The sequence below is a fragment of the Trypanosoma cruzi genome, genomic scaffold (genome assembly GCF_000209065.1).
Source record: "Trypanosoma cruzi strain CL Brener 1047053512861 genomic scaffold, whole genome shotgun sequence".
NCBI classification, from domain to species: domain Eukaryota; phylum Euglenozoa; class Kinetoplastea; order Trypanosomatida; family Trypanosomatidae; genus Trypanosoma; species Trypanosoma cruzi.
In genome coordinates this window covers 55,117-65,719 of record NW_001849453.1, presented here as the reverse complement: position 1 = coordinate 65,719, position 10,603 = coordinate 55,117, and the positions used below count along the sequence as shown (strand labels likewise).

Sequence of the window (10,603 nt, the reverse complement as noted above, 5' to 3'; positions counted from 1 at the left end):
TCATAAGTAAATGGTTGGTAATAAACAAACAAAACACAAAAAAAAAGAAAAAAAAAACAATGAATAAAAAATGGCACTGGCGGCAATCATCAAAACCATATATATATCAGTAATCACGCATGGCATCAGTAATAATATTAATAAGAAGAAAAATAAAAAGATGGTAAATGATAATAATGATGATAAGAGGAAGCATGGCCACGTCCATACATTTCGGTGGCGGTTTCCTTCAATTTCCCTGCGGCTGTTGCTCGAATATTTCTTCTTTCTTTTTGCTCTCAAAAACAGACAAAACAAACACAAAAAAAACACTCAAAAAAAAAAAAGAGAACAGCTGCCGTCCATTCACTTCTCCCCTCCGCCTCGTGGCAACAATCGCCTGCACCGTTGAGGCCCTCCTCCACTGCCCCCCCCCCCCCCCGTCCACCCAACACAAACAGGCCGCCACGCAGCCACATCGCCCAACGCACAAAAAAAAAAGAAACTTCTGATGACTCATCAACCGCACATCCGCGCCTTTTCACCGCCCCTCCCCCATCGCCAGGGCGTGGCTGTGTGTCTGCGCGTGCGTCCTCGTGTCATGGGAATCGGGCTGGTGGCGTCACGACAAAATTGAAAGGATTTTGTCGCCAGCGTGAGCGGCTCCCACCCGCCCCGGCTGACAACAACGACGACCAGCAACAAATGAAGGCGCAAACACAAACAAGCAAAAAACAAACAAAAGAAGGGGAAAGGGAACAATGGGATCAAAAAAAAAAAAAAAAAAAAAACGAAAGTCACATTGATAAATAATAATAAACGGATAAAATCAATTATAGCAACAGCGCCGGTACATATATATATATATATGTGAAATGGGAGAAAAAAAAAAAAAAAGATAAATATAAGTGTATAATGTACTACAGAATAAATGCCGCCTCCCCCCGCTTCCAATTCCTTTTTTTTCTTTTTTTTTTTTTTTTTTTTTATGGCCCTTTCGTTTGTTCGTTCCTTTTGTTTGTTTGTTTGTTTGTTGTTGTTGTTGGCTGCGGTCGATTCAGCTCTGAGCATTTATGCATGTATGCGTGTAAGGGCGTGAAGGTGTGTGAATGGAAGTCATTTTTTTTTACTCATTGTTTTCATGGGATCTCTTTGCATTTCTTTCTGATTTCTTTCTAAAGGCAATTTTGCCCGTTTTTTGTTGTTGTTGTTTTTGTTTTTGTTTATTTTTTTCTTCTCTTTTAACAAAAAAAAAAAAAAAAGGGAGGCAACTTCCATTCATTTCACCCTCCACTCCGTCGCTACTGCCCCATTAAGTTGCCTGCATGCATGCATGCACATATATATATAGATATAGGTATAGTTATGTCATGTGTGGGGTGGTGAGGGGGAAGGGGAAAAACCACACAAAAGGAGACATTCCTGCCATACTACATTGGACAACAACAGGGCACCGCGCCAATCCCCCCAGTTGTCCCTCGGTGTTTGTTTTCTCTTTGGTTTTTTTTTTTTTTTTCAGTTTCCTTTCTGGCAGGTGTCCTTCTCTTTTTTGTTGTTGTTATTTATTTCTTTCACCGCATCTCCCTTTCTTTCTTTTTTTCTTTTTCTTTTTTTCCCTCGCAGTGCCTCGTCGTTCTCTCTGCCACCCAAATTCCTAAAGTTTGGTTGTTGTTGTTTTTTTTTCTTCTTTTTGTCCGCCCTCTCTGCCGCAAAACGGGGAAATGGTGGGAAGGGGAGTTTGCATTCCTCCTCCCCCACAAATAACGTGAGTGTGCGGCACCGGGGATAGTCAAAAGGCTCCTCCCTCCAATAAGTGTGAAATGGCTTACGGCTCCAGCGACACCGCAGCGATGATCGCCCTGCTCTTCTCCCACGTCATTCCCCGCAGCCACGGATGCTGCAGCAGCGCGGTGGATGTCAACTCCCCCGTCAAATGCCCCTCCTCTGTCGCCGCATCATCCTGTCGGATGGCGTTCGCGTTGTCGTTCCCGCTGCCCTTCACCTGCGGCATTCCCCGTGGCTCTGGCAACGCTGGTGGGGGCAATTCCTGCATGGCGTCCGTGTGAGAATCCGGCGTTGAGCTCCGACTCAAAATCCATCTTGTAAACGGCGCAATGGAGCAGTGACCAACGCCGCCTCCAAAATTCTCCGTCGTCTCATCCCCCTCATCCGCACCGTACTCGACATCAGCAGGGGAGTATGACGAGGCATCGCCGCAGTGCTCAGAAAAAGCGTATGCGCATGACTGTGTTGAATCATTATTCTCCTCCTCTGCAGGCACCAGGGGAATGACATGATTTCTCTCACGGGAAGTGGGCAACAGGACGGCAATAAAGTCCTCAAACGCCTCGGAAAATGGGGTCAAAGAGGAAATGGAATCCTCATCCTTCTCGCCACGGGTACCGTCCTTTCCCTCGCCACTCATGAATGCGGTAGTGAGACGTGGTGGATGCGTAGCAAAGCCGGCAATGACAAAGACGTTTGGAAAAAATGGCAATTTCCCTAGTGCCAACTGAATCAACGTGATGCCGAGGCTCCAGAAGTCACTCTCCTTACCATAGACAGAAGCCGGATCCACTCGATTGGGGGACATGTATGCCAAGGTGCCAACGTACGTGCCGCATTGATTAAACCCCATGCTTTGCAGCTGTTCAGAGCAAAGGCCAAAGTCTGTAAGCTTCACCGCACCTTTTTGCTTGTCAAGAAGAACGTTGTGTGGCTTCAAATCGCGATGGAGTTGGCGTATGGTTTCGTGCAGGTATCGTAGGCCATGCAACACTTGAAATGCAATCGCACGACATTCCTCCTCACTGAAGGGACGACCAAATCGCGCATTTAGCGCATCCATAAGGCTTCCACTGTCCATAAGCTCCATTACAATAAATGCAGAACCACCATCAAAAAAAGCATCGTAGCAACGTATGACAGCACGGCAATCATTTGCTTCACTGTTGCCGTCATCATCCTTATCGGTGTCGCATGTTTCCCGCGAAGTGGGCGGTTTTACAGATTCCGCCCCGTCTGACTTGTTGCCGTTTACGCCGCCTCCAGCATCATCGCTGAGTCCAATACTGCGCCTCAGCACGGAAAGCTCATTCTCCACAAACTCTCTTGAGAGATCCGTAATGTAAATACGCTTCACCGCCACAAGCTCCCCTGTGTCCACGCGTCGCATGGCAAACAACTCTCCACTCGACCCACGTCCAATCCGTGTCATGCCCTCCATTGATCGTACAGAGACAATATTAGATGGCGAGGAGAATTTGTAATGCGTCACAGAACCTATGTTGCAGTGTGCATCCGAGCTCATAACAGGTGAGAAGACACAGGCGCTTGGACTCTCACGAAAACTCACCGATGCACTGGTTAACTTTGGGCTATCCCGCCTCATTCTTAGCATCCGCTTGTTCACATTTTCCATCGACGGTGACTTCTCCTGGAGGTGGCTCTGCAGGTAAAGAGAAAGGAGACTCGGGAGTCGCCGTCGTTTTTCCCTTCCACAAAATTCCTGAGCGTCTTGAATTTCACCCCCTGATGTGGTGTTACTTCCGATTTGACGAGATAAAGCCTCCAATGACGTGCCCGAGGAATACGTGGATGTCGGATTACTGACCGTCGTGTCCAGAGTACGTTCACGCATCGCATTGGATGATGACCAGGCAACGGTCTTTTCAAATATTGCCGGCAGCACCCGCGAGGAGATAGATGCCTCATGCACACTCTTGAGCAACTCGATGAGAACGAGACGCTCCCGTGGTAGTTTCACCCCATCTTCTTTCCGGTTTTCGCAGATGGAACCATTCAGGCTGTCGACACGACTCATATTTGGCTGCGTCACACATTCACTGCTGCTGCTGAACTCCCTCTCACTCACCACGTCTCCTGAAAGGGGTGTTTCCATCGGCACTCGGTGTGGGGTGCGTATATGCTGCTGAAGGAGTTCGTTGGCGACAACAAATACTTGTTCATCCTCTGTAGGATGGTCCCTAAAAAACCTGCGGAGGGCGCTGGCGTCTAGCTCTTTCTCCTCCACCGGCGATGCCACATGGGCCATGGAGTCTAACCCATTGGAGACGAAGTCACAGTTCTTCCGGTCCTTCCTCCACTCGCGAAGGTACACCGTCCGGCTGTTGCGGTTTCTGCCAGTGCTGCTGCTCGTGGTTGTGGAGGAGTCGGGGTTAACGGATTGGCACCAGCACGGATGCTGCGCGTGGAACTGCCGCAGGACGTGTCGTAGTAGCCGCTCCAGCACGGTATCCTCGCGCTCCCACTCGGACACCGTGCTGTTTTCAACACTCGTCATGCGGCGGGACGGGTTGCATGTGGAGGAAAAATGCTCCGTCTCCGCATCCTCCGCGGACGCCACGCGCTCCTCCGTGAGGCCCATTTCATCCAACAGTGCGAGAACAAGGGACTTGCGGGTCAGAGAGTGTGCCGTTCGCGGAAACGCGTTGTTGAATGCGGGGACGATGTCGGGGGTCGATGTTTTGTACGTGCGGAAAGCAAACTGGCGGAGGAGAGCGTTGGCCAACTCCGCAGCCTGCTGGGAGCGGGAAAGCGCAAAGAACTCCGCCAACTTCTCCGTTCGTTCGGACTTTTCGCCCATCATGGCCGCATTCATGTGCGTCGGCTGCATGGCGCGAAGGCTGTTTTCCTCGGGAGCGGCATTATGAATGCTGATGAGATGAGAACGATCGTCAAAGAGCGACTCCTCCAATAAAAGTCGCGGCACTCGTGTCTTCATCCCTTAATATAAATATAAATTATAATTTATATTTATTTATTTTATTTATGCTTCACCTCCCCTCGCAGGGAGGAGGCTTCCTTTTAAAATGTGTGCCCTCCTGCGTATCGCTCTCCCCGCCTCTCTCTCTCTCTCTCCCTCTCTCGCAGCGAGGAGACTGAACGGAGGTACTTTTGAACTCTCACTCCTTTCCTTCACCCGCACCTCTCTCTTTTACCCTACACAGATGTTTCTGGCAGGTACGTTAACAGCCAAAAAGAGAAAAAAAAAAACAGGAGCGAAAATCCCAAATATATATATATATATATAGAATAAAAATTAACAAGATATAAAGTGAGGTTCACAATTTTGTGTGTGAGTCGATACGTGTCTAATGTAGACACCAATACGAATGTATATGTATGTATGTAATGCATGTGCGGGCATTGAGCCTCAGTCCGTCATTGGATGTACGCTTGCATGAACCCACATTACCATTTGGCCCTTTTGCGCATGCACCGTTTGCCTTCCTCTGGCCCCCCTTCATTACTCGGCGCCACAAGAGTTTCGATACTCACAGAAAGAGAGGAAGAAAAATTTAAAAAATAAAAATAAAAAAATAAAAAGGGAGAGAGAAATACCGCAACTCCTCCACCAATACTACTACCACCTAAGAGCAGCAGCAGAAGCAGCAGTGCCTACAAAAGAAGCACTTATTACCAACAGCGCCATTGTCTCACACCAGCAAAACACTAAGAAACACAATGGAGCAAAGCATCTACAAGCATATATATGTATTATATATATGTACCCCCTTTTTCTCTCTCTCCTTCCCAACTACAGGTACGCATTTAATGCAGTCTCAAGGATGCCCTTCGTTTTCGTTGCTAAGAGCTTTCTTTCATTTCTCAGCCCTCGGCCTAATTATCTTTGCTTTTTTTTCTCTCTTTTTTTCTTTTCTTTACCCGTCTTGGTTGTTGGTTGTTGTTTTTCGTGTGTGTGTGTGTTGTGCTGAAAGACCCCCACTCCTATTCTGTCATCTCCTTTTCCTAGCAATGGCATGTATTGTCCCCTTTTCTCTCCCTCTTCGTTGAATCGCCCGCATTCGGGAGCGTCGCATTATGCAGCTGCACACCACTTTCGGGGTCGCCAGGATTCAGGATGCCACACATCACCTTCTCGTGTATCTTGTGTGCAGTCGAGAGAAATGCCTGCTCCACATTATCGCCATTCAGCGCACTGCACTCCACAAAGAGCAGATTGTTTTCATCCGCAAACTTTACCGCCTCCTCGTATGATACCTCGCGACTCTCGTCAAGGTCCGACTTGTTGCCCACGAGCATCATTACTGTGTGCGGGTTCGTGTTTCCCCGCGCGTCTTGCAGCCACGTCCCTATGCGAGAGAATGTCTCTCGCCGTGAAACATCATACACAAGTAGCGCCCCAGCCGCCCCGCGGTAATACCCGCGAGTGACGGAGCGAAACCGCTCCTGTCCGGCTGTGTCCCAAATCTGCAACTTCACAGTCTCGCCATTGATGTCTACCGTAATCGTGCCAAACTCCACGCCGATGGTGTGCGGGAGGTCGTTGCGGAAGCGCTGCTCCGTGAAGCGCTGCATGAGGCAACTCTTCCCAACCCCCATGTCACCGATAATAATGTACTTGAAGATGTACTTGTGGCTCATGAGTTTGCGCCCGTGTCTCGTCGTCGGCACCAATGGTGTGGGCTATGACAATCAAGCAGCAGCAGCAGCACAGAGAGAGACAGGGAGAAAGACGGCGACGACGGCAGCAACAACGCCCTGGTAAGCCCAACAATCAACTCCGAAAAGAAAAAAAAAAAAAAAAAAAAAGAAGAGAAAGAGAAAAAAGAAGAAAAAAAAAAGCACATGACATTCTCGTTTCGCTGCAACGCCGCATAAAATAAAGAGAAGGCCGTTCCGCTTCCTCGCCTCTGCGCTGTTGCCCACCCCCAGGGATGGAGGTGAAAGAAAAAAAGAAGGAGTGCAGAGCGGAGGGGAGTACATCGCCCTGAAATACACACAACAACAGTGCCAACAGGTGGCAATCGCAAGAGGAAGGCAACACAAGAAGAAAAAATAATAATAGAGAGGGAGGCGTGAATTACTTCCCCACATCCCTTCGTAAACACACACGCCACCCTTCTTACTTTTTTCTCCTTTTCCTTTTTTTTTCTTGTGGTGGTTTTTTTTTTCGTCCGTTTACTTCTCTTGTGTGCCCTTCCGTGTTTCTTCTCGATATTCGACCCCTCCTTACCCCCGCCCTGCCAATTCCTTTCCTGCAGAATGTCTGCCTGTACATTTTCCGCCAAGAACTCGGATAATACATGTCAAAACAAAAGACGCATACACTCACACAAAGGAAAGTGAGAAACCCACAGATATCTCCCCTCCTCCCTCTCTCTCCCTCTCCCCGTGTGTGTATTTATGGGGACATATGCATGTAGGGATATATATATATATATATATATATATATATATATATATATATAAGGGAATGGGGATATATATATTTCGTTTGCTTGGGATTCTCCTGGTTTATTTACCCTGGCCGCACCTCCCATCGCACCACCTCCTGTTCATTCACAAGGAGTAAAGCGCACCCCTTGAATCCAAGTGTCAACCGCACATCTCCCTCGTACAGTGTGCAGGCGTTGTTGGTCGGCTGCAGTCGGGTATTCTCCGCCACAGTGCTCCGCGTCGTTTCATCCGTGACAAGAACAACCTCCACGATGAGTGGCTTCGTACGGTCGGCACGGTCGCGTAGTCGCTCGTACTCTTTTCTCAGATTCCGCTGGCGCTTAACGCGAAGGGCGTACTCACGCCCCAGTTGCACCAAGTCCTCCTGTGCATTTGAAAGGGACTGGCGCAGTTCCTCAACGTTTTTTTTCATGTCATCCATGCGCTGCCGCAGCTCCTCCTCCTGTCGCTTCAGTTTGGCCATTTCTTTACCGCGCTTTTTCACCATGTTCTTTTGAAGCTGCGCTAGTTCCTGCTGCATGGGTCCCTCCTTCTCCTGGAGCTCATTCTCAGCAACCTTCAGTGTGGCCATCTTTGATGTAATCACCTCATTCATCCGCTCTTGACTCCCACTTGTCGCCTCCCACTCAAAAAACGCCTGCTCCTTCTCCAGCAGGACACGAACATTTTTTATGCTTTTGTCTAAATATGCAACTTTTGGAATTTGTATTGCAACATGCTGCATTTCTCCACAGGCAATCCATTTTCCCCGAAGTGGTTCAATGAGGGTGGCGCAGAGCTCCTGAAAGTTCACCGTGACGAGTGGCCAACCACAGGACTCCGCCTGCCCTTCCATCGGTCCTACATATCGCTTGTGCACTAAAAGCGGTGGGACTCCAACTACGGCAGTGTCTTTCTCCCTTTTAGACGACGGGGATGTGAATTGCCTGGAGTCCATAAACCGACCGTCACCACGCTGCAGGGGAATCACACGGACAAAGCCAATGTTTTTGAATGACTTTACACCACGGGCAGTCTTATCTCTCTCAAACATATGCACAAGAAGGGGGTGGCCTGACCAACGGTGCCATGCCGCCTGCGTGTCAAGAAGGATCTCCACCTTCTCAATATCGTCTCGGCTGCGTTGTACCAGTAGCAATTCGCGGTCCAGCAGTGGGATGGATGGAATCGCCTCCGACACGCAACTCACCGTCGCTGTGACCTCAACACAATTTGGGTCCGCTCGAACAAGCAAACGCGCCACACGCTGCTCCTTATCCACCAATATGGGATGCGCCACGGGTTCCACCACTTGCACACCCAGTAAAGACTGAATGTGCATAACGGCCGGTCGAATTTGTTCGGTTCTCGTATAAGCGGAACAAGAAGTGTTAAGGATGCGATGGAGTTGCGGGAGGGTGAAATCACGGCGCTCATGAATGAGACTCAGCTCCTCGAAGCTGGTGGCGACAAGGACTGTGACGCTCACAGTACCGTTTATGGCTCGGACCCAGCCAATGCCCAGAAGGCGGCCATTGGCCCAGAGAAGCGGAGTAGCCTTCGTCTGTTTCGTCTGAGAGGAAGTGAAGGGCTCGCATGAGTCGCTTGGGGCCGTTGGAGTCGGAACCGTAAACTGCGGCACACGAGTCCCAAGAAGCATTTGAATCAACATCTTGCGCGGGGAAAAGGCACCACAGATTCGCACCCCACGAATAGCCGCAGAGTAATACCCATACTTCCCGCACGCCTTCATTGCCAGCTTCGCAAGGTAATCACATTCGCTAGAAAAGTCATGCGAATGGAAACCATGCGGTGGTTCGTTCTGTAAAGAATTCGTGCCTACTTTTAGCAGTGGTGTTGGTGCCCGCTCGCTATTTTCTTCTCTTCTCGTAAACAGAGCATCCACGACGCTGCCCGCGTCATGCCGGATGCTGTTCTTGGGCGGAAGAGCGGCGTGACGATTCTCTTCTGCAGGCGAACTCGGAACCATAGACGAACGTAAGACGGATGAGCCTTGCCGGGTGCTCGCTGTGCTCGGAGGCTGCGTGAATCGTATTCTGTCCTCATCGCCCGTCGTGCTCGAAAGCGGTAATAATGGGGAGAACAACGAGGCCTGTGGTGATTGCATCCCAATGGCAGGTGCACCGTGACACTCTTTACCGACATCTCGCGCGGCAAGAGTCAAACTGCGGCTGTACTCCAACTCCGGCACCGCATTTGCCTCTCGCAACTCATGTGCACACTTTATAATTAAATTTGCCCCGTCCACAGCCCACCTACACGAACGCTCTATTTGTGTCAGTTTTGAGTTGGCCTCCCTCGCCTGTTGTGTGTAGTGGTCAGTAAGTTCCTGTGCGGCCCTTTGACGCTCCCCAGCATAGTCTTCTTCCTTGTGCACGAGCACCCGTTGTTTGCGAACAGTTGCACTGCCTCTTTTGGACTTTTTAGAGCGCTCCACATCCTCCGCGGACCACCGCTCCTTCATGGCCGACTCTGCATCGGCCCACTCCTTCTGTAAATGCTGCAAAAAATCCCTCACCTCCCTTCGTTCCCGCCGAAAGTCCTCAATATACACCCGGAGCTGCTCCAGCGTCATCTCCGTGCACTCCGCTGGCTCAGGATCATCCCGCACAAACGGATACCCCACCGTCGCCTCCGACTCCACAACAAAGGAATACGCGACAGGGTCCCTACGCAACTCGTTGATCTCCTCAAGGATGGACCGCTCATATTCGCTGTATTCATCCCCCTTGGATAGCACCGCGTTTCGTAGCGCAGTCGCGCTTTCAAAGTGATGCCTCGGGCTCGTTTCGGAAAAGTGAAGAAGATCGGCGGACATTGACACGCCTAGATGCGGGCCCAGAGCAGCAACGCGCTTCCCTTAATGTCCACGACTTCACTCTGCACAAATGACAGACTTTTATTTTTCTTCCTGCCCTTGTTTTCTGCCTTGTCTCGTGCTCCCTGCCCGTCGTCCACTGACGACGGTGTGGAGTTTGGTTGGTTGGCTAGTCGGCCCAATGACCTCCGTGAAAAAAATAAATAAATAAACAGAAGGCAAACATATATATATCGGCAGGAGTAAACAATAGATTCGAGTTCCGCCAAAATGCGGCAGAAGCCACGGCTGCACATACCGTACAGTTAATATGCGAAAAGAGGGAAAACACAAACAGACAGGGAGAATCATCTTCACGCACGCACGCTCGCACTCATATGTTATTTCACTTTTTTTCCCGCATTTATTCGCTCATAGCGATCTGTCATCCAATCCCACTGTGCCTTTGCGCCATCACCGTTCACCAGCATCCCCAAGGCTGCCGAAAGACAACAGAAGACAAGGCCATATCGATAAATATTTGACTGATACTTCACCCACGTCGACATGATCCGTGTGAGTGTGTATTTGGATGGAACTTCC

The 10,603-nt window shown here is 49.7% G+C and overlaps 3 protein-coding genes across 3 annotated transcripts, besides 20 other annotated features; all 3 read right to left on the bottom strand.

Moving 5' to 3' along the window:
* Positions 1 to 6,924: a sequence feature (heterozygous, non-Esmeraldo-like haplotype).
* Positions 20 to 71: a sequence feature (T-rich).
* Positions 128 to 186: a microsatellite.
* Positions 749 to 770: a microsatellite.
* Positions 938 to 967: a microsatellite.
* Positions 976 to 1,014: a microsatellite.
* Positions 1,181 to 1,212: a microsatellite.
* Positions 1,464 to 1,551: a sequence feature (A-rich).
* Positions 1,559 to 1,594: a sequence feature (GA-rich).
* Positions 1,805 to 4,723, bottom strand: Tc00.1047053504741.250 (protein kinase, putative; the record flags this gene model as incomplete). Its single annotated transcript, XM_812702.1, has 1 exon — positions 1,805 to 4,723. The coding sequence occupies one exon, from the start codon at positions 4,721 to 4,723 to the stop codon at positions 1,805 to 1,807; it is 2,919 nt and encodes a 972-aa protein (XP_817795.1).
* Positions 4,727 to 4,772: a sequence feature (AT_rich).
* Positions 4,844 to 4,868: a microsatellite.
* Positions 5,012 to 5,045: a sequence feature (AT_rich).
* Positions 5,295 to 5,328: a sequence feature (AT_rich).
* Positions 5,627 to 5,665: a microsatellite.
* Tc00.1047053504741.240 (hypothetical protein, conserved) lies at positions 5,752 to 6,387 on the bottom strand (the record flags this gene model as incomplete). Its single annotated transcript, XM_812701.1, has 1 exon — positions 5,752 to 6,387. The coding sequence occupies one exon, from the start codon at positions 6,385 to 6,387 to the stop codon at positions 5,752 to 5,754; it is 636 nt and encodes a 211-aa protein (XP_817794.1).
* Positions 6,530 to 6,587: a microsatellite.
* Positions 6,925 to 7,374: a sequence feature (areas merged during assembly that could not be assigned to a particular haplotype. This can correspond to areas where the two haplotypes were merged or to regions with more than two copies in the genome that were merged during assembly.).
* Positions 7,172 to 7,214: a microsatellite.
* Positions 7,265 to 10,021, bottom strand: Tc00.1047053504741.230 (hypothetical protein, conserved; the record flags this gene model as incomplete). Its single annotated transcript, XM_812700.1, has 1 exon — positions 7,265 to 10,021. One exon carries the CDS (start codon positions 10,019 to 10,021, stop codon positions 7,265 to 7,267), a length of 2,757 nt encoding a protein of 918 aa, XP_817793.1.
* Positions 7,375 to 7,695: a sequence feature (heterozygous, Esmeraldo-like haplotype).
* Positions 7,696 to 7,961: a sequence feature (areas merged during assembly that could not be assigned to a particular haplotype. This can correspond to areas where the two haplotypes were merged or to regions with more than two copies in the genome that were merged during assembly.).
* Positions 7,962 to 10,603: part of a sequence feature (heterozygous, non-Esmeraldo-like haplotype) that runs on past the window's edge.